Genomic DNA, 23,646 nt, shown 5'->3' on the forward strand with positions numbered 1-23,646 from the left:
TGTTACTGTCTGTCACTTTCACTGGCTCTCCTCTCTAGACCACAATGCTCCAGTGAAAATCAGACGAGTCAAATAAAAACCCTCCCCTGGCTGAATAATGACTGCGCTCAATCACTTAGAGGACAGAAGAGAAAATAAGAATGTGCCCACAACACTCTTAAGAAGGAATCAGAAAAACATGCAAGATTAGACTGTTGTTCTCTAGTCTCCCCACAGCAGCCTTAATAACCCATTCAACTTCCTCCCTGATGTTAAATATTGGCTGTTCCAAAAGTTTTAATAAGTCACCACCAGCTTGGCTTCTTCACCAAAAACTTTCACAAATCTGCTAGAATTTTTTTTTCTCACTTGATTCTGGTCTCTGAGAGGAAAATGTGGTGACATGATGCAGATTTATTTTTAATTTTTAGCAGCCGATATAATCTTTTGAATACAGATTTAGAGGGAATTAGAGAGAGAGAATTAGAGTTACCCATCATCCATCAATCTAGCTTTCCCAGGTGTCACTGTGTGTTGGGCAGGGTACACTCGAGACAAGCTGACAGTCAATCAAAGTTAATTAGTATTAGTTTCATTTCAGTTAATTTGATTATTGAGTACAGTCTAGTCTTAGCCATCAAAATCTCAGTAGTATAATTACACGATTGACAAACATTATTAGATTTCATTCATTAATAGGCATTGCCTCTGATATTGCAATGCAAATCAGTCAAAAATAACCAGCTCTTTTTGTACAGACCCCTGCTACCATGTTAATTGCAGATTACATTGGTTTTAAGGTATTAACATGTATGTTCTTGAATTACCTGTAATAAAGTAAAATAGAATTACCAACAGATGGATTTTATTGGCTCCGTTTCTGTGGGGAACATGGATTAGTCAGGTGGAAAGGACATTGCATGATCCTGATTGTTCCCAAAGCAGATAATGAGTAATTGGGAAAACAAGATAATATGCCCCTCGAGCAAGAAGAAAATCAAACCAGAGGCAAGTTCTGATGGGCACTGAGAGCGAAAAGAGAGAGCTAATGGCCTTAAACAGACAGAAAATGCGAAGAGTCTTTCCCTGCCAATACTGACTCGAAGAAACCCGCTCATCGGGACCTCTGGGACTCCGGTTGCAGCCCTGCGGACGAATCAGTGCCCATTCATTCCCCCTACTAATTAGGGCCCCTGCTGCTGCTGATCCACAATGAAAGAAAGGGGCTAAGATCACAGTACTGTAGCATGGCTGTCAGTGTTTGTGCTGGCCACACTTGTGGGTTTGAAACTGGTTAGAAAACTGAAGATGAGTTTCAGAGCTTCTAAATAGATGCTGATTCACACTTTGAAGCCCACAACAGGGACGGCAGGATGAGATAACACACACATTCATATGAAACAGCAATGGCCACCTCAGAACATGCCTGCTTGCATACAGACAGAGGCACTTTGGGAAGAAAACATCAAAAACAGCCAACGGTATCAGTCGAAAACCAACCAAGCCTCAGGCAGTGCTAAAGTCTCTGATAGTGTGTGTGAAGCAGGTGGCGAGAGAGCAGGACACACTGCACGCCACTGTGGTTTCAATCTGAGGTCAACAGCAGGATCCTGCGGTGGAACATCCCCACAGATCTCCTTACATATTGCTACCCTTAAAAAAAGGACCTTTTTGTTTCTTGGTAGTCTCTCCTGACAAAATACCTGACTGTAAAAAGTTGGCTTGAGCACATCCTGTCATGCATTGTTTTCCACATTAATAAATGAAACTGTAACTCATTTAACTTTCCTTGTATGTTTTATTCAGCTCATCATGACTGGTGGCAGTGATAACTGCTGAAAGTGGTCGTCTGACTCGGGAGAATCATCATAGCAATAAGATCTGTGTCACGGCTGATGGTTTCCTGAGAGAGGCAGCAAACCTTCGGTAAAAGTTTAATGACTCTGACAAATAAGAGCTGAATGAACGGGCACCTCAGTAGAACTTGGAAGTCTCTCATGAAAATGACTTTGGACCGATATAAATGGGAGAAAAGTTACAGTACACATTTATGTTTTGTCTAAAGTGAATGCAGCGTTGCAAAAAACATTTGATTCCCACAAGTCATGATATCTAGTGCTGACTCAACATATTAAATGTTCTTTATTATTATTTGGTAACACAAACTTGTTTAAAGGCAGAGAAAATGGTCACTGGATTTATCCATCCATTTTCTATACTGCTTAACCATTAAGGGTCGTGGGGGGGGGGGGGGGGGGGCTGGAGGGGGTTAATGATGAGCCATCAGTGCCTTGTCAAGTTCTCTTCTGTCTTCTTCTCAACATAGAAGAACTTAACTTCCACTTGAGTCTAAAAATCTGAAGAAAATTGTTGTTGGCATGGCTGCACATCTGAGAGGACTTTTTGTGGAGTCCAAGTCAGACTGAGTGCAAGTTGACAATTGGGTTCACCCTGGATGGGTCGCCAGTCCGTCGCAGGGCCATCAAGCAATTAGGGGTTCAGAATCTTGCTCAAGGATACTCGACATGGTTGCAGGGGGAGTGAAGAACGAACCAGCAACCCTTCGGTTGCTAGACGGCCACTCTCCCTCTGAGCTGTGACGCCCCTGTCATTTGATTTATCTCTGCATAAAAAGAAATCACAATTTAACACACTGACTGAATGTCATGATGCCATAGATATTTAGTGACACAGAGAAACATTTCTTTCAACTTCAGAATCAAGATGTATTTCATTTCAGCTCGGACAGCTTAGCTTCTACTTAGTTTACAAATTTACACTCACTTCATAAATTAAGCTGTGAAATATAGGTTGGGCGACAAAATACAAAGTCTGGTAACTATTTTTTTTTCAGAGAATCTCAGTCCAAATGGTTTTAGAAGATCTTGATTGTGATCTGCTATATTACAAGTGAAGGTTTTGAAATTCAAAGTTTTACATTAAAGGAGGGAAATAAATGAAGCAAATCTACTGACTGTTTTTTTTGTTGTTGTTGTAAAATAGCTCATCAACTGCAAGTGAGCAAAGGTGGCCATCAAAGGCATTCTAACAAGAATAAAAGGAAAAGTCTCAGCACTCCGTTGAAAGAGGCAGGTGTTTTTGAAGACACACCGGCACCTGCAGTACGGAAGTGAAAAACACAAGCGTGCACACACAGACACAAAGGCATCATTTCCCACTGAGTGATGAGTCATTGCTTATTGAGAGCAGCATCTCGTCACTAGAGTGAGATAAATTAAAAGACAAGCAGCCAGAAGTTGCGAGGGTTATTCACAGCTCTTCCCATCACTTAGGAGGACGTTCCGTTGACTTGAATTAAACTCCTGCAGACCAACCCTAACCCAATCACAAGCCTCAAATCAGGATGGTTTGGTTCTCACCATGAATCAGCTGATCTGATGGATGAAGTTTACCATGTTGATACAAACTGCTTAGTTTCTACAGAGTGAGACAGGATTGGATTGAGAGAAGCACCTTGAGCTCTAGCACAGCAAATCTGCATTCACACTGGTAAAAGACTGTGACCTGCATTGAGGTCCACCTTGAGTGACTGGATCTCTGGCGTTGGTGCATTCACACCTGTACCTTCACCTGTCCACCTCTGATCAAATGACGAAGGGTGCATGTGACTATCAGGTCCATATCGGACCTAAGGGGTTTTAATCCAACAGCTCCACAGAGTTGAGTGATTAATCTGTTATGATGACACAGAACAGCAGTTTCTCTGATGAAAAACAAACAGTCTACCGTGGACGGGTGGTGGGTGGTGGTGGGAGGGGGCTAATGATGAGCCATCAGTGCCTTGTCAAGTTCTCTTCTGTCTTCTAAACATAGAAAAACTTATCTTCCACTTGAGTCTTAAAATCCAGAGAAAATTGTTGTTGGCATGGCTGCACATCTGAGAGGACTTTTTGTGGAGTCCAAGTCAGACTGAGTGCAAACACATAACATAGAAGGGGGACAAAAGTATAACCCCTCATCATTAATTGCCCGTGTCATTATCACAGAGGACATCAAGGTTTTAAAATACACAAACACAATGCAACTCTGCGTTGGCTGCAATAACATTGAAGCCCTCCTGCAAACTTCAATCCAGTAATATCAGCTATTCTTTCAATACTAAGAGTACAAACAAAATTCAAGCAACCAGATTTCTGTTTGGATAAAATGTCCGATTCATCGATATGATTCATTTAGCTGCCAAAAGTATACTACTTTTGATCCTCCCTCCATTCCTACTTGTCCACAACTGTGCCAGTAGAGATCAGAGGAGCTTGGGTCTATTTTCTCAAGCCTAGGGGAAGGGATATAAGCTCTTTGTAGGATATTTAATTGTAGAATGCTGAAATGGGGCTGCACAGTGCTTGGGGGGGGGTTAGCAATGCAGCCTCACAGCAAAAAGTTTCTGGGTTCTAATCAATCAGCTGACCAGGGCCTTTCTGTGCATAGTTTTTATGTTCTCACCTTGTCTGTGTTGGGCTCTCTCTTGGTACTACACCTTCCTACCACATGCCAAAAGCATGCTTGTTTGGTTAATTATACCCTTTTCACACTGAAAAACGCATGTCAACGCGGGTTTCTGGACCCGCGTTTGCTCAGCCTTAGGGCGCATTCAAGCTTCCAGAAGACCCGGATCTGGGGGCTGCGTGTCTGTGTTTTTCTCTCTCGTACGTCATCGCGCTGGCATCATCATTACACATAAACGTGTGCCAGAACACTGAGAGGTAAACAAACGACAACATAGACGTCATCGAGTCGAACATTAGCGTTGTCATTGCGTGCATTGCAATGTTGTCTCTTTTGGAAAGCATACAAACTCGGCGCAGTTTGGAAAATGTCTGAGCGCTAATGCAGCGAAGGAGGATGGAGTTTTTAGCTCGTCTGGAAGGGAGCCGAAGAAGCTCCAGGCCAAGCCTGACAGGCGAAGTGACAAAGTCAGGAGGCGACAGGAAGGTCGTGTGAAACCTGAGACGATGCGGGTTACCTTTTTCACACTGCAGCCGAGCTGAGCCGAGCCGAGCCGCCAAACACCCGGGTCGCTTGGCGAGTTGGTGTGGCTCTGTAAAGGACTGGTGACTAGGGATGGGAATTGATAAGATTTTTACGATTCCGGTTCCATTTTCAATTCCGCTTCACAATTCAGTTCTTCATTGATTCTCTTATCGATTCTCATTTGGTTGGTTAGTTAGCTGCAGTATTAACAGCAGAGGACGTGCTAACGTTGCTGCTGCTGCTGGGTTGAGATTCACTCCGGAGCAGATAAAAAATGCAACATTCATTCAAAGTTATCGCATCCTGTGTGTGCAAATGTTTCTGCATCTTGGTGGTATTTCCTCCCTTTGATGAAATATCCACTTCGCAAGTATTGCAAGTTGCCCTGTTGTCAGCCTTTCCCGTGAAATGTCACCAAAGTTTCGAGCATTTGTGCCACTTAGGCACCATGTTTCCTACTGGCTGCACTGGTCAATGATGTCACGCACGTTGCTTACGCAAGCTATGCAACGTGCGCGGGGACATCATTCACGCACCCTGGAATCGATAAGGGAAACGTTTGCAACATTGGCAAATGATTCCAAGGAATTGAAACACTGGGAACCGGTTCTTCTGAGTTCGATTCCCATCCCTACCGGTGACTTGTCCAGAAATGTACCCTGCTTCTTGCCTGATGGCAGCTGGGATAGCCCCCCCCCCCCCCCCCCCCAACAGGAGAACAATGACAATAGATGGATGGATGAACTCTGAAATGATTACAGGGTCCCTCCATATTCTGTCCTACTCTGCAGCGCTAAGAGTAATGTCTACAAATCAGGTTCCCACTGAGACAGCAGCTGAACATTGGGGTTTGAGGAGAAGGAGGAGTGAATCAACATCCTATACAGACCAAACAGAATTGGCAACTTATATCCAAACCTGTGCAAATATAACATCTCAGTCATTTTCTACACAAACACACACATGTTGTCTCTGTGTCAGCTTGACCCATATATGAGGGTACCTTGAGAAAACTAATTTCAGGGGGCTACTGGCCTTGAAATGAAAAACATAAACTGCATTTCTCTGACACGCCAGCTTCTCTCTCCTCATGAGAAAAAGACAAGATATAGAAAAACAACTGATCTGAACTCTTCCTATTCTCAGCAGTAGGGACTAGAAATATGACTTGAATTTGTGACATTGTTCTAATTATCAATAAACTGAAAGAGTGTGCTCATGTTTAAGGATTGTGTTTTAATTTGGACCTCTGTGCTTAAGCATCAATATTCAACCCCTTCAACTGGGGTCATGTTTACACTGTTCAAAATAGGTCCATGGAAGTGCAGACGATCCATCACTATTCTCCTCGTGGCTGTTGCTGTTGTCAAATGTAAATCATCTCAGGGTACTTCTACAGCTATCAGGGTAACTTGAATCAAACATTCCGCACACAATGATGGGATGGCAACGAGGATAAAAGCAGATATGGATGTGCCATTTGCTGTGATGGATTACCAATACTAGCACATTTCAAATGTTAATCTCAGGGGAGCCTACCTCAGCTTGTTTTTTGGTCACGGCTGCGTGACTCTTTACACAGATGATGATGTCACAGTGAAATTGAGCTTTGGGATGTAAAATCTTCAACATTTCAACACTTTATCCAGTGACACTTTACATTAAGATGCTCCTGATAGATGTTGAATAATAGGCAAGAGATCACAATACACAGATTATAGGTTAATAAGAATATATACGCGGTAGTAATAAGATCATTCACATTTATAGTTGACTATTAGACTGAAAACTTAATTGTTAATTAATTGTCATTGTTAAATCTCTAATAATCTTTTTGTTGCTTTATAATCATTGATATATATTTCACGAAACGTTTACTAGCAGTGAATACCTGTTTTTGCAGCTACTGGCCCTAAAGTCACAACAATGCGAAGAATGTGTTTATTATGCTGTTACTAACATTTATTGCCTATTAATTAGTGTTTACTACAAGCACCTTTATATACTGTAATGTGCTACCCTTCATCCTATTCCAGTGGCCTGTCCTGGCAGGTGGAGGTTCCCTCACTCAAACACAACTTGGTTTTGATGTAATTTAGATTTTCTTGATTTATATTTTGCAGTGATCTTGCATCAGTCAGTGTTTTGTTTTCAGACTAAAATTCCTTTGTTTTTGGTTAACGTTTTTTTTACTAATTCATAGTGGTCAAAGAGCCACACCAGAGCACTTGACACTGGCTGATCCAAGTGACTACGTCTTGTCCTTGTGAGAATGAGCAGTTACTGTTGCTGTCGAGTGTCATAATGATGACACCCCCATGACCCAGTTTCATGGCTCTCTCTGTTGTTTTCTGCCTGCTTTCTGAACCACATCAAATAACTATCACAGCACACATGACATACATCAGTGGCCACATGTATCTGCAGAAACACACAAACACACACATGCACACAGTGCTGGTAAGCATGTGTGACTCATCAACTGCCTGTATCAGCCCTGGCTGGCTGTGGGAACTCTCTGGACATCAGTTGAGGGAAAATCTCATTACAGATTAGCTGTGGGCAAAAAATGTGATTTATATCAGGGCAGGACAACGGCTGATCCTCATATCAAATATATTCTTTTGTACACAATTAATGTCCCAACAGGGTAGAGGAGAGCAATCGTCTAACAATGAAGCACAAGAAACTCTAAAATAGAGGTGTGATCCCTCTCAAGCAATTGGATGGTCTAAAGTTCAAGTAAGTAAGGCTTTATGTGTATTCATAAAGGTGTTTAGGACACTATGACCTTTTAGTAAATGCTAGGTTGTGTATTCTATAATACCTAAACAAATAGTTGGCTGTAGTATAATGTGTTTCCTAAAGTAGCACATATTTCATTTGTCAATACTAATACAATGACCACTCATATTTACAGTAACGGGCACTCAGATTACTTGTGTTTAGGATTAAATTGAAGTCTGATGTGCACAATCTCTGTAAATATGGAATAAAGAACATTTACAAATTTAATGTAAGCATCTAAACAACATATTCCAAAAGAAAGCTGGACAAAGCTATCGTTTTTTTTAGACGATGTCCCTCTCCTCCAGTCATCCAGACAGATGGGTCATATAATGAGGGCCACGGTGGCGAGTTAGATTTTTATCTGTGGAACGTAATGTGCCTCTGAAGTCAGGGGAAGCAGCGAGGCTGTCTAACAGCCAGTGGCAGAATGAATGATCCCTGGCCAGAGCACTGCTCCCCTGCCATTACTTCCATGATATTTCTCCACTGCTAAATGTCACATCAATATTCGTAGCCGGCTAATTAATCTCAGCTCCCATGGAACCTGGAGACACCTCGCATCTTGTCGGAATACAGATGGTTCCATAGCTGGACCTTTGCTCTTAACACATATTTGCCTGGAGCACTCGTATGGTGCAGTTCAAACATTGTGCCACCTCATGCATCCTTACCTTTTTAAATCTTTCAGAGGGTTTCACCCAGAAAACCTAATTAGTGAAGTTAGTAGCAGAATAGTCTGACTTGTGTTTGATTGCGGGCAGAGGGTACCTCAAGGACACAGAGAAAAAGATACTATTTTTCGCAGGATGTTCTATAGGAGGTTTCTGGATTCAGAGAGTTGGAGGTGAGTGATGCTTAGATGGTGACGTGAGATGAGTGGGTGGTAACTAAAGAAAAACAACATCAAATCACTCAGCGTCCATCCTCTTTCTGCACTGCTGAGCCCCAGCAGAAGGAAAAGATTATGTTGCTGTCTGGTCAAGCTGCCACATGCTAACTAAAGGCGACTCCTTGTGTACACATCTTTCTTCGAAGCGATATTTTTCCCGAACTTTTTGATCGTTAAACATCACTAAAGTTGTACAGGAACACTTCCCCATATCTGATTGTCTGTGAGATGACATTTAGATGGAAGACCAAGCGTCAACCTGAATACTATATTTGATAATAAATAAAAGCAGCTTTCCGGCACATTTTGTCATGTGTAAGTGCTCTCCCATAGCTACATATTAAACAAAGTGTTTACAGCTCTTTAAGTCATGACATTGAGGAGTTTGAAACCATTTAGGCCCCAGGTGATTCACCTTCCATCCTGCAGTAAAACCTTGTTACTAAGTAATATTAGTTCAAGCCTGAGGGTGTATTCAGACCCTCGGAAGCGTGGACTTTTTGCTGAGCATCAGAAAGCATAATTAATTCTGGGACCTTGTTTGATTTTTAGTGTTGTAATTCTCTCTGTGGTTCAAACATTGTGAAAGTAGCGCAGCCTTGTTGCTTACCTGCCCTACATAGACCAGGAGCCTGGCGTTGAGAGGACTCTCATCAGGACTCAGCCAGAACTCAGAATTATCATCAGATGATACCGAGAACTGGAAATCCCCTAAGGGAAGAAAAACATGATCAAAGTGTGTGTTAGTGGAAGTGGATGTGTATGATCTCAGTTTAATCAGATAAGACTTGACCTCATTAAAGTAAATCTGAGGTGTGAATGCAGCTAGAATGTAATGGTGACAGATTTGGCCACAGTGTCATCAAAAGTGTTACTAAGACTGTTGTTTCTGATCCTTGTGTGCCAACTGTGAGAGCGGTAATTAACACGTGCACAGATTTAAAGAAAACGAAGCACGCAAACCAAAGACATGGATAGTCCATAATTAACGGCATCCCAATTACAATCATGGATGATTTGGATACTTAACAACAATTTTCACTGACTCAAACAGACTTGGTGGTAACCTGCATCAAATACATTCATAACTTTAGAGCCAAGCTACTTAAGAGGCTTGCTACCTGTTTAGGGCCCTGCAAATTACATAAGGACACCTCCCTGTTGTTTCAAATCACGTGTCAATAGTTACAGCTGTGATGAAAGGATGACTATCCTTCTAAAGAAGAGAAGAAAACACACCATGTGGGTGGACACCAATCAAGTAAGCGTGTGTTCTCTCAGAGTTTGATATCAGAAAGAAATAATCCAGGTTTTGTTACAATTCTGGGCTAAAGGATGATCAAAATCCTTGGATTGATTTAATGAATTTCATGTTGATTAGCTCAGCATACTGGGAAATATTAATTTTTATCAGTCACACAAGACTGGGTCTGGCTGAGCGAGGTGGGCACCTGTTTTGAGTGCTTGTTAGGGTCCTAGAGATAGTGTGACCTTTGAGCTGTCGGCTGGAGAGCCTTACCGCCAGCTACACAAGGGACTAAAATGAATGTTAATCTAATTAATAACTTCATATTCAGTCATTTGTCCAAGGGCACTTGGGTGTTAAGCCTTTTCAGTTCCCCTAGCAACTGTGCAGGAGGATACTGCATGGATCCGTGGCATTCAGTCCTATTAAAAATGTGAATATCAACTACAATAGAGGCTATTGGACTAAGAGGGTTGGGGAAGTGGCCTATTTTTTAAGGACAGTTGCTCTCATGCCCTCAGAAGAGAGGCTCAGTAATAAGATGAGCTGGTTACCATCTCTGTAGGGGTGAAGGAAGCCAAAAATTCTCAGGCCATAATTCTTCCACTTTGGAGCCACTGCCAGCTTCTTTACAGTCGTCCTAGTCTGAAATACAAAGGAGGAATAAGAGAAAAGCTTATAGAGACCTGTGAGTAAACCCAATCAACTATCTGACCGTTCACTGAACCCTCTGATGAATAGCGATTGTACAATCATAGCTTAACGGCCCTGACTAGGAAATGCATGCCTGTCAAGCAGTGGATTTCTACATATGCCGAAGTGGTGAGCTCACAGCTCTTGTTAGAGACATATTCCTTCGAAAAAGGAAGATTATGTATTCGTTAAACCTCTAAAAACAAACCCCCAAGCACAAAAGTGTAAGAAATGGACTGAGTGTATTTATTTAGCTGAAAATGTTAGCGTGTCCAGATAATAAGATTATTACAAACAGTTGAAATCTTGCATTACTTCTGAGGCCAAGGACTATTTCATGGTACACTGAACAGAAATACAAACACAGCACTTATTCTTTTTCAACCATCTTTAATATGTTTAAGTCATACCACAAAATAGTTCTGTTGGCTCAATGATTTATTTCTCTCAAGTTCTGCACACAATTTAGTTTACAGTATTTCTTTTATGCTACTTGGGAAATATCATTTTTCTGACTGTCCCTGATAAATCTAGTAGCAAATAAAAAACAACACATTGACCAGGTAAAGTGATACTGCATAGAAAAAGTGTACTTTGCCTTTGAGGTACTCAAAAATATGAGTCTCGAGCTCCTAAATGTTTTTTTTTTCCCAGCTTCATATAGTTAGGCTGAAGATAATGGAAACTGATGGCTAACAACAACAAAACTTCCCGAAACATTTGTTTACAATCCCTCAAGTTGACTGTTCAGTACAGTCCATGCCTACTTGATCCGAGAACACACTGTTATTTGAGCTAAAAACAAACGGTAGTGCTTCCTGTTTGGTGCTACTGTGAAGAACCGCAGGCTAGCTCGAGCAAGTACTGTAGGTGAGCCACCTGGTGGGGACTGTGAACATGCGATAAACCATAAGTGTCATAGGTAGCCTGTTGTTAGCTCAAGCCACGCGTGGGTTATTCCAAATGATGTGCTTAGGAGTTTTCATCATCATTACCTTGAGGCCAACTATACCTGGCTGGTTCTGTCTGTATTCTGGAGTCACAAATAAATAAAGTATGTGGTAAAAAAGAACATCTTTGTGCGCTCATGACACATATCAGTGTTTACTTCAAGTCAAAATGCGCTTTTAGGGTGGAGTAAAAAACTTGATTTATGTGACACAATGACGGTGACCTGAACATAGTGAAGTCACCATTTTGTGTTTATATTCAGTATCCAGCCCACAAAAAAAAACATAAAGAAGTAACAGATGCTATATCGTACTCACGTGAGGGTAGAGAGGGAAGTGCAGATTCTTTCGGAGTTGCGCGATGGAGGAGCCACACCAGTCTTCAAACACGTGGAGGTTAGCCTGGCCCTTATACTGCCAACACACAATCACACACAGAGAAACCAGGTTAGAGCACTCTGCAACAACAGCATCACACGTGTAATCAAATAGACAGGTACTGGAGATGCTTCCATACCCACAGGTGCTATCAAAGAGAGGAACCTACAATGATTCTATATGGACCCTCAAAAGGTTTTAAAACCATGATGATAAATTGTTCTTGGGGCCAAAAATCTCGACCAGATCTCTCAACAGCCAGCAAAACGTACTTGTGCACTGGTTTCATTTGATTTTGCTGGAATATTTGTGACCTGCCTCCAATTCTACAGGAAAAATTTGTTTGAAGTGCAGTGTTCTCGCCGTCCTGAACTCGGGAAGTTGACAGGGAGCTCATGAGGAGAATCACAGGGGAGTGCGCAGTGAGAATCCAGAGCAGTTTGTCAGAGCTCATCCCCTGCCCATCGTCTGACATTTGTCTGAATTACACAGGGAAATCACAGGATGCAGCAAGGACAGATGGCAAAACCAGTCTGCCTTGGGGTACAGTTTCCTCTCATACACACAGAAGAGATGACTCTCTGATGACTCGTGTGTCAAACTTACACTGCTATGGAACAAGTGAGAAAAAAAAATCTCTAAAGAGCAAGACTATTGTGTTTCACATTCACACGCGGAACATACAAATGTAGAGTTCACAGAGGAAGCACCCGAAAGGTGGGGCTGTGAATCAACAAGACTTATACGGCTTCACCCCAATCTCAAACTAGAAATACCTTGTATGCTTCCAAGCTGTTTGCCTGTCCCACTGACCTTGACATTTGACCATGAAAACATTTCTTTCAAGTGATATCGTCATCACAGTGGATGTTTTTCAGATATTTCAAGAAATCTCCCTGGAGTTCCTGAGATATTGTGTTCATGCAAGTGTACAGTGACCTTGACCTTTGACGAAAAACATTTCAGTTCATTGTTGACTTCTTACTGATGACATTTTGCGAAATTTGCCCGAGGCGTTCAAGATATATTGCATAGAAGAGACTGGGACCGATATCGCACACATCATGTGGGAGTCACATTGTTTCATCCTTTTCGTCATGATTGATACTTGTGGAAAATTTGGAGAAATTCCCTCAAGATGTTAAAGGAGCATATGCGGCCAGCGTGGATGCATAGCAAGTTACGTAAAATAGTAACTGAAAAACATGCAATCAATATTTTCACAGGCCAACTGCATGATCAACCAACACTGGCACTTACTTAACATGCATACGCATGCGGCTAATTAATGTGTGACAACAGCTGCCCCAGCGGGCTTCCACTATAATAATGCCACAAACATTTAGAACATCACACAGAATGTGAGTTTAAAGCTGAGGTTCCCCACTTGGATCAAAGCAAAACCCAATTAAGCTTCATTTGATTTGACGCATGCAGATGCTCATCAGTGCAGAGTAACTGCTACCTGCTCGCCACACTATAACACTCCTGGTATAAAACCCTGTTGTCCTCTCATCAGAGGAATTAGAGGGGTGAGGCAGGAGGGCCGGTCAGGGTGAAATAAGCCTCTCTGCTACCTCCTCAGCGTCCTTCTTCATGTTTAAAGCAGAGACGTGTTGATGGGGGAGTCGTGCTGCTACAGTATCACACAGGCATTTTAACAGATGGCTTGACCTGGAGTGGTGTTTTTCATTTCTCTACCGGCTCAGCGCGGTCAAATAAGTGCCCCGCACACTCACATGCTGTGCAGCAATTACAGCTCATGCATTAACCATGAGAAATTTTGTTGAACAAACATGTCAGTCCAGAACATGGGGAATAATCATTTCTCTTCTTTATGTTATGTGTTTGTTTCTCACTTGGTCTCTTGTGGAGTGACAAATGAGGAAAGTGAAAACAGAACGAGAACTGGATGACAAGGCTCGACAGAAACAAATCAGACAAAAGTAGGCAGTCAGAGGAGATGAATGTGTGATGGTGTGTGATGGTCGGGGGGGGGGGGGGGGGGCCCAAGGTGAGAGGGACTTAGCAGACGCCGCTAGTCCCTGAGTAAATATGCCTTATGTAAAGCTTTTAATAGATTTCCTGTGGGTTTAAAAGCAAAACTTTTTTCTGCCCGGCCCCCTCCTCAACCCTCGTCTTGTCAAACAGAAACAAACAGGCAGCTTTAAATGTCTGTAATTATTCACACACACACACACACACACACACACACACACACACACACACACACACACACACAGTTGTAACATTGGAGAGGCCATAGGCTGTAAAGAGGCAGTTAGGAGAGTAATTCAGCATAATTGGGTATATTTTGCGCAGCAGCAGGTCAACAGGATGTTGGATGTTTAATTCCTTCACCCTCAGTTTAAAGTGTCTCCCCCCTTGTCCCTCTGCATCCCAGCCCCCCTCTACCTTGCTCCAGTTTTGCTGCCTCTGTCCCCTCTCTTTCACGTCCTCTGCACCATCTCTTCCATCTGACCTCTGTGTTTCTGCCTCACCCTCTGTGTCATCTTGCTGCCAAACTGTCTGTTTTTAGTTCCCTTCTGATCCCTCATTATGGAGAGATAATCACATTAACAGTCAATGTAGCGATGGTGAATTGTTGCTCGGGATCCTTCTTGTTCGGGTGGATGTGTGCTTCTGTGTGGGGACGTGGATGCGCTTTGGCAGCTTGTGTCTTTTCAAACGGCAGCTTTTTTGCAGCTTGTCAGCTCACATTCATTCAGTAATTGGCGAAAGCAAAGACAGAGGGGCTGCTGCTGCCTTTCTTACTTTCCTCCTTTACTCTAATTTGCTATCCTCTGTTGCTTAATCAGAAACCAAAAACACACTTCTGTGTTGTCCTGGTAGTTTAATCCGTGGAAGGGAAGGTACTGGAAGCACTGTTTCCTGTATTCACACTCACTATTACAAATTCACCGCCAGCAAAAGAGATTTAGGGCCCCAGCTGGATGAAAAGAGTCCAAATCCTACTAGCGCTGTCTGTCTGTTTGGAAAGTGTGTTTGATTAGACGTAAGTTGCTCTACTTAGCCAGGGCAAAGTAGTACCATGTAGAGTTCAGGCAGCAGTCAAGGACTCAAAGTGGCTACTTGTTAGGCTAATCACTATGACCTAAAGTCAAAGACAAGGAGAAGTAGGACTTCCACTTGCACATTCCTCCTCATTTTCTGTGTGACTGCTGAATTAACAGAGTTACCCAGCTGTAAGCCCTTGGTCCATTACTTTAGAGTGAAAATGTAGCAAAGCTTGGCCACTTGGTGCCCTTTACGCTTCCATTTTCATAGGTTGTTGTCAGTCTCTTGGCATACCCACTTTTTGGGGGAAATATACTTATTTGTCATCATCCCGAGCCAGACTAGAAGATAAATACCATTCTCTCCCCTGTGTTGCATTGGGGACCTGAAACCCACAGAGATTAGCTGACCACTAGTTAGCTTAGCACCATGAAAAGTAGAAGATGGGAAGGTTTAGCAAAGTAAATACACTCTTCTCTAAAACCGTCTTTACTTGCATTAATATAACTAGGTTTGTGCATAGAATTTATTTGTTAAATAACTAAAGAACATTTTAATGTATTGTATTTTTAAAATCAGAAACATAGCTGGAACTACTGTCCTGAGGCGCGGAGGTTTCACGTAGTGCCACAAAAGCACAATTGGAACTTCCAACAGCAAAAAAGAGAAGTTTTTAGACAACTAGAACGAATGAGGATTACTTCAGGACAAACCATGATCCTGAGCCTTATCTACTGACCCAGAATACAAAGAGGAGAACTGGGATGCTAACACTATCCATCCCCAGCAATTCACTATGCTAAGCTCGCAAGCTGTCTCTGTGGGTCTCAGAGAGAAAGGCATCTATCTCTTGTCTGGCTCTGGGGAGGAGCGTCCTTGTCTCCTTTACCTTCATCAGCTTCTCCCTCCATCATGTACCAGTGAATGTCCAAGCAGCTGTCTTATATATAGTCTCGAGCTGCTACCAACAGCTCTTGCTGGCATTAAATAAGCTCAGGGAGATGGAGGGAATCCGTTAATTCTCTCTGTAAAATGTGAAGAGTGGAGCAATGCCAGAGGGAACAACAGGTGCACAGAGAAGAAGCTGAAAATAGAATATTGTACACTAAAGAGGCCACCTGCCAATCTTTCGCAGACCACACATTTCCTCTTACATTTGTATGAGCTTGCCTTCGTAGATCTCTCTTGCTCTCCAGGATCGTATCTCTCTCTCCCTCTCTCTCACACACACACACCCCCATCTGGTTGCACTATAGAGGGGTGCACAAATTAGACTTTCACTTTACTCCCTCTCTCCTCTGGGAAGATATCTTCCTTTCTCCAAAGCTGCTGCAGCCGTCTGCATTCCTGCTGGCAGCGAAGCACTGACAAATGGCCGCTCTGCGCGCCCACTGACGAGCAATCGCACCAACTGACACTGTGAATCCCATTTGGATAAGGAAAGTGAGACATGATGTTCCTGGCAAAGGCCCACTGGGGTATATTCAATACCACTCAGCTCACTCCCCTGGGGCATATAGGAGAAAGCATTCAAGCCTTCTTCTGATACATCATAACACATACTGCGGTTGCACTGAGCTGCTATGTTTAAATCCAAGCGCAGACTGAATGATCAAATGATGCCGAATGTGTCCATCTGTCTGTTTGTCCCTCTATGAGAGGAACGTTATTGCTGGAGTTTCCACCATTATGTGAAATCTCTGCATCCAAATGCATACAGCAGCATTTAGAGCCGCTCCTCTCACCCAGCCTCTCTGCCCATTAGTAATTTAGGAGGGAAAAGTAAGTCGGTAGCATACAGGATGGAGCTTTTCAAAGGTACAGAGGATTGAAAGGGGAGATTATGTGTAGAGGGATAATGAGAACACATTCACACAGAGGAGAGCAGCAAAAAAAAAAAAAAAAAAAAAAAAAGGATGACAAGGTTCATATGATCTAGATTCCAGCCTCATCATCTACTGTAATGAGGGTTTGTATAATCTGCCATCTGTTCTACAATTACATGTCTTCTGTCATGGCAGGAATGTAACACGAGGGGGATAGATATGGCTGCAGTGCACATGACACACACACACACACACACACACACACACACAATATTTCCATCTCCTGCAACAAGTCGGTTTAACCAAAAGGCCAGTAAAAGAAACATCTCGGCCTCCTCTAGTGTGTTTTTCTGTCAAGCGTCTAGATGGAGAGAATCACACTCTTCCTCCTCCTCCTCCTCCTCCAGTCTGGGAGCTCACATGAAGAGGAAGGAGGGCCTCAGTGGTACAGCTCCTTCCTCCTCCAGTCTTTTCACTTCATGTGCTTGTGTGAGGAGCCAGCTGTGATGATGGCTCCCACCTGAATCCTGTGTCTATGTTGAGCTACAATATCTCAATTGCTTCTCTCTCCATCTCTAAATTATAGGTTGTCTGAGTATGCAACAACCAAAGAACACACACATACACACACGTCCTTTATCCAGGTTTGTTTTCCAAGAAACAAACTTTTGAGTCGGCCAGAATCTGGCATCCTCCTTCTCTCCCTTAAATGGACAATCAATCTGAAACCAGTGTAACCGATCAACATCACCATGTATTCAGAAACAGGGTTCATGCACATTTTGAATGATACATTTCAAGGATGGTTCCACAGTTTTGAGGAACCTTTTTATGCCTTTACATTCCTCAAAAGTTCTTTTTACACATGAAATATTAAAAGAGACATTCATTGTAACATTGTTACACTCATTCATGTAACAAAAATGAATGAAATGCTGAACGTGTATTCAGATAAATGAATATTTAACTAAAGAAGATTTTTCTCTCTCGAGCTGCCTCACATACTCTTAACATTCAGGTATCTGTCGAACAAATTTCCATGACTTGTCTTGCATTTTCGATTTTTGTGTTTCCCAAAAGCTTTTCCAGCCCTGGAAATTGATATGCTCAGATTCCGTGTCTTTTCCAGGTTTCTGGATCCATATGCACACTGCAGAAAACATTTGGAAGTATTTTTTTAAAAATTGTTTTTATCTTTATTCTCTGTTGCACAAATATCAATAGTTCTCTCTGGATCCATGTCAGTTATCCTGCAAATGGTTGTTTATCCTGTCAAGCTTTCTTCAAAGGGTGTGTCAGCTCCTCTGTCCTGTGTCAGTGTCCTTGACATGCCCATACCCTTGACAGACAGAATGTGTCCACACTCTACTGGTTTATGTCAACGCTAATCCACCATCACCTCTGGTTGACTTCACAGGCTGGGGATGCTTATCAAGTCACAAATAGTGGCATTTCATTCAAATCAATTACCCTTCTCTGCCCTATTTGTATATCTATTTGTGTGCATGTAGAAGCCATAAACTCAGCATTTCTGCGAGTCATTATGGCTGAATATTTGTGTGTGTATGCCTCTGGAAGTCTACGTGACCTCTGTCAACCTGTGACAGCTGGCATATGGCACCACTCTACTTCCACCAGCATGAGTCTACACCTCTGACAGCACCAGCTTGGTGGCCCCTTAGACCTCTGCCATCTTGGCTGTGCACCAGGAAAACAAGTTAGTGCCGGTAATTAGGACAGATAGCTTGAGAGGACGAGCGGCTGTGTCCGCCGCTTCTGACAGACTTGGCTTTCAGGGTCCAGGAGTCCGAGATGAGAGGACAGGAGACTTTCGAGGATGCAATTACTAAAACATGTTTAAAATATTTGAAAGAATAACGATGGGTTTGCAGAATATTCAAAGAAACTAAATGGTTTATGAGAGGGCTGGAACAGAGTCAGAGAAATGACATCTTGACTTTGATGCTAGTCATGCCTAATGTAAAATGTAGTTGGTCTAGATCTTGCAAAATTAATCTCCTTTTCATGCCTGTTACGCCTTTCTAATCGAAACCATAAATAAGAGATCATGTTTGGTCAATGAAAACATGTACATGTCTCCAAGTGCAAACGCTTAGTCTGAACCGTTTTCACATCCATGAAGATAAGAGACAAAAACAAGATGTTCACAATGTAACACCTTGCTGTGATCGAGCCTTGAGATCCATTTACATTTATGCAAGTGGTCCAGATTCAGAGAGTCGGTTTGGCTGCCATCCGAGGTTGGGCTGTTTCATATCAATGTGTTTTCTTCTTTCCAAAGTGGCGATGTTTTAAATAATGCCAAAAGCAGCATCCACATTTAGATGCAAGCCTTTCAAAATCCGGCCACAGATGTTTCTGGGTCAGATAACATTAAAAAAAAAGAAATAATCCATGTGTTGGACTTGTGAAACTAAAATGTAAATAACTCTCGTGTCCAGCAATGTACCTGTAATTATTCGCCTTTGTAATACTGATTTAAAGAGACAGAGAGCAACACGTCCTACTCTAGAAAACCGCACCCACTTTAAAACTGATAGTCAGCACTACAATATAAAATACTGAATGCTACAGGATAAAAATGACTGTATTTACCATTTCATGTGATTGTTTTGGTTATCAGCTATTAGAAAGTTACAAGGACTGCATAATTATAGTGGTTATGTACCTTTACAATGATGTCACTGATTCTCACTTGCACATACACGACCAGTCAAAAGTTTGGACACTCCTTCTCATTTAATGTTTTTTCTTTAATTTCATGACTGTATACATAGTAGATTCTCACTGAAGGCATCAAAACTATGACAGAACACATACAGAATTATGTAGTCAACAAAAAGTGTGAAATAACTCCATCCATCCATATATCCATCCATTTTCTTCCGTGCTTCTTCTGTAAAGGGTCAAGGAGGGGGGTGGGGAAGGGCTGGAACCTATCCCAGCAGTTCACCCTGGACAGGTCACCAGTCCATCACAGGACCAACACATAGAGACACACAACCATTCACACTCACAGTCACACCTACGGTCAATTTTGAGAATCAATCAGCCTCATCCCCTCTTGATGTCTTTGGACTGTGGGAGGAAGCTGGAGTACCAGAGAGAACCCTCACAGGAACAGGGAGAACATGCAGACTCACACAGAAAGATCCCGTGCTGAAGCTGGGACGTCTGTTTCTCCAGATGAAAAAGGGTTTGCTTCTCCCTATTGACATGTGTGTGCCACTGAAAAAGCAACATGCCAAGTCCTTGAAAACTACTTCTGGTTAGCCCTTCAGTTGTTTTGAATGTGGATGTACAGTTAAACAATGCGCATTTTATGTTTTCCAAATGTTCTCCGATCAAACTGTGAAAATGAAACGAGTCATTTCGCAGAGTTGTGTGACACAGTTAATCCGTCATTTTTATAGCTGCAACTGAAATGACGGCGCAACCTAGCCGATGACATTGTGTTCCACTCTGCAGCTTTAAAGTAGTCCTGATGTCTCACGTTCGCACATCTGACCACCAGTTTGCTGTAGGTACAAGCTGACAGAGGCGCACTGAAATCTGCTTTGTCTGCATTGTGGAGGAAATGTCAGTGAGCCTCAGGCAGATTGTAGATACAGGAGCGTGACCCTGGTGACCCTGCGTGTTGTGTTTGTCCAAATTTCCAGAGCTATTACGAGGAACAGAATGGATTGTGCAGTGTGCGAGTTAAATTTTACCTTGTCCCATTTGTGCGAGTGCATGATCATTACTATTTTGGTAACACTGCGAGACTGTTAAGTCTTCCAGGTGAAAGCGGTCCTTTTTTTCTTTTCCTGTTGCAGCCTTTCTCTCCCTTTCCTGCTGTCTCAAGGTTTATGTGTTTCTAGTATGTGCACGTAGAGTGTACACGGTTCTATTGAGTCCTTTTCTGACTGTGTTTGTGATCGGGAGTTTGCACATGTTGTTTCATTTTGAAAATTGACAGGATTTGCTGTGTCATTTGTGGGGTCAGGTGGAAACTGCAACATTGACTGGGATGGCAGTGATGTGCTCTTGCTGCTGTAGCGCAGTTGTTACACAACGCCTCCACACACGCATATATTCCGTGGCGCCACCACTACATTGCATATCATACACTATGAACTCCGCCGATCACCGTTCCCATGTGTAAGTGGCAAACAGGACTCAACTTTGAAAAATCCTTACTATCCCTTTAATTCTTCAGGCTCTAGCATGCAAAAGACATTTTGAGGACTGTTTGTTGATGGATTTCACTGTAACATCTGAACAGTAACTTTAGTTTTGGTATAGGTTTAGTCATGGTATTTTGATGTATTTGTGATGCTGAGAGGAGCTGCAGAGGCTCAACAAGCCCAAGTCAGCTCACCCAGATGAGCGTGCTGAAAGAAAACCCAGCCAGCGTATCGCTATCAGGCCCGCACCGTGTTCAGCACCCCTGTGAGGCTGACGAGTGCAGAAGATGGCATGCATTATGCTTCGCAGTAGCAACAGGAAGACACTGCAATCCTGTGAATGTTCCTGTGGGAAAAACAGTACAGTACACAACCGCTGATCTGCTTAAAAGGAACTAATGCAACAGTAATAGGTTATCATCCCTCTCACACTTTGCGTAGAAATGGTTAGACTCTCAAACTTGACACAGAGCGCGATGCACTGTTGTGTTCCCAAGAGATAGTTTTATGTTACACACAAACACACACCTTTAATTAAACTCAGCAGAACAGGTTCCAAATCTTGTTTTACCATAAACCTGCTGCTCATTTACCCCGTCTACTGCTCCCTTTGTCACTCTGTGTGCATGTGTGTGCGTTTGTATGAGTGCGCGATGAAATATCATTATCATCTATTCAAGATTATTGATCAGCTTAACAGTCAAGAAAATTCTGTTCCTCATAAGAATGGCTGAATCTCTTCTTGACCTCAAATATCAACTGCGATGAAAAGGAAAGACGAACAAACAAAAACACCCACTAAGCCAGTAATGAGGGAACACAAATAAAAGCGTTCCCATAAAGGTTAATCACTGATATATTTTGATTTGGCTAATGAGTCACACAAAACAACTAAACAAGCAGTAATGATTCTGCAGTTTCTGACAAGTGATATGCGAAGAGGACCCGAAATTAAAGGAGATAAAACAATTACTACCTCTGGTTTCCATGGCAACTTCTTGTGGCGCTGGCTAAGGAACTTGCGGATGCGGGTATGGTCTCTGCCATCGGTCCCACCTGTGATTGGCTCATCATCCTTGGGAGGGAAAAAAGACAACATTCACCACAAAGAAAAGAAATCCCATGAGAGGACCATAAAAATAAAGAGAAGGATTTAAATCTGGATTCATTTCAAGACATTATCCATCCATCATATCAGGCACCCATCTGTGCATCAGTCAGATCACATGACTTCCCTCCATAAGCTGTTGGAAAAGGAGATGAGCGCACACACACACACACACACCTCTATATCTGTGAGGGCCTTCATTGACATCATGCATACCCTAAAAAACCTTGAAAAGTCTCGACCCTCAAATTGCCCTAAAAAGTTGTTTAAAGCCAAAATGTTCTCCCACATTAAAATGAACATCCTCTTTACCATCCATCAGGAATCTCATTTGTCCACTTCTAATCCAGCACTTGACTCCATAAAGTCCTAATCCCCAACCTGGGTTAACAATCCACCCTGCCCACCAGACCCTCCTCCCTGCACGCTCCTCCTCATCTGGATTTTAGTCCACAGCTCCAGCCTGAGCACTGCACCACTCTATCTATGAGGCCTGTGGGGAAGCATGGTCAGGTTCATGTGGCGTAGTGATGGGCAGGAAAGAGACCAGGACAGGGACCAGGACATGGACCAGAGAGAAAAGGCTGCTGGGCACTCAGAGAATGAACAGTTGAATGAGCGTCAAAGCTTCCTCCATTTAGCAGTGAAGTAAGAGAGAGGCATACCTTCACTGAGGCTTTCAGTACCCTAAAATAAGGCTCTTTTGTTGAGAAGGCGTCAGTGTTTGCAAAAGAACCAAGAGAAGAAAAATATTTTTTTATGGCAGAAGAGGCAAAGAGACAGCTGTCGGATGCCAAGCCTTTGATTACTTTTTTAACTTCCAAGGGAGAGAGATGAAGGAGGGCTGGGAAGGTAATGATGAAGAAATGTGACAACACACTCCCCTCCTGTCTGCCACCAGAGGAACGTAAAGTGCCTGGTGCGTGCGTGCGTGCACGTGTCTAAAACACTGGTGTACTACAAACACACACACGGTCCCATGTAGATCTACTCTGAAGGGCACAACCTTCATATTACATCAGCTTGTGTCTCACACGAAACAAAGACAACAGATGTGGGCAGAAAAATAATCGACTGACTTCTGAAAGCTTGATTTCAACACCTGCAGCAAAATAATTTTTTCATTTGTTGAAAATCCTCTGTGTTGCTGCATCCCTGACGGCTCGGCTCTTACATGCAGGCTACTTCATCAGCATAAATGTGATAGAAACACTAATACGTGTTTAAATTGAATTCTACAATAAGCCCGAAATGAATCGTTCCATTTAATAGACTCAATATGAAGAAGGTATCTGGCTGATCAAATTAAGGCCCATAAAGTTAGGCTGGGCCCACCAGATTAAAAAAAAAAGTACTAAATAACAAAAATAATACACAATAAGAGGGATTCAAAGAAAGGGGAAAACTCCAAACACTAAAATATGTTGCAAATGAGGGAGGTAATATTCTAAAAGACTTTATTAAAGCGGCTAGATTTCACTTGATAGTGATTAATTCATTCAAATCTTTTTTTTTAAATACCAACCCTCAGGGCACAGTGGTCTCCATCATCCCCTTATTTGGATCGCACATCGATATCAACATCGAGCA

General features: G+C 42.5%; 1 protein-coding gene across 1 annotated transcript in view; it reads right to left on the reverse strand.

Annotated features, from left to right (window-relative positions):
* The window catches only part of b4galnt4a (beta-1,4-N-acetyl-galactosaminyl transferase 4a), a 170,640-nt gene that overhangs the window by 51,514 nt on the left and 95,480 nt on the right, over nucleotides 1-23,646 (reverse strand). The window contains exons 3-6 of the mRNA XM_086208374.1: nucleotides 21,925-22,023; nucleotides 11,858-11,953; nucleotides 10,451-10,541; nucleotides 9,261-9,361 (exon numbers count right to left, since the gene is read on the reverse strand). Coding sequence (XP_086064500.1) covers nucleotides 9,261-9,361; nucleotides 10,451-10,541; nucleotides 11,858-11,953; nucleotides 21,925-22,023 — 387 coding nt within the window. The remainder of the gene's footprint in view (nucleotides 1-9,260; nucleotides 9,362-10,450; nucleotides 10,542-11,857; nucleotides 11,954-21,924; nucleotides 22,024-23,646) is intronic.

This window comes from Aulostomus chinensis, chromosome 7 (assembly GCF_037954235.1).
Source record: "Aulostomus chinensis isolate RoL2024-O1b breed Wild chromosome 7, RoL_Achi_v1.0, whole genome shotgun sequence".
Classification (NCBI taxonomy): domain Eukaryota; kingdom Metazoa; phylum Chordata; class Actinopteri; order Syngnathiformes; family Aulostomidae; genus Aulostomus; species Aulostomus chinensis.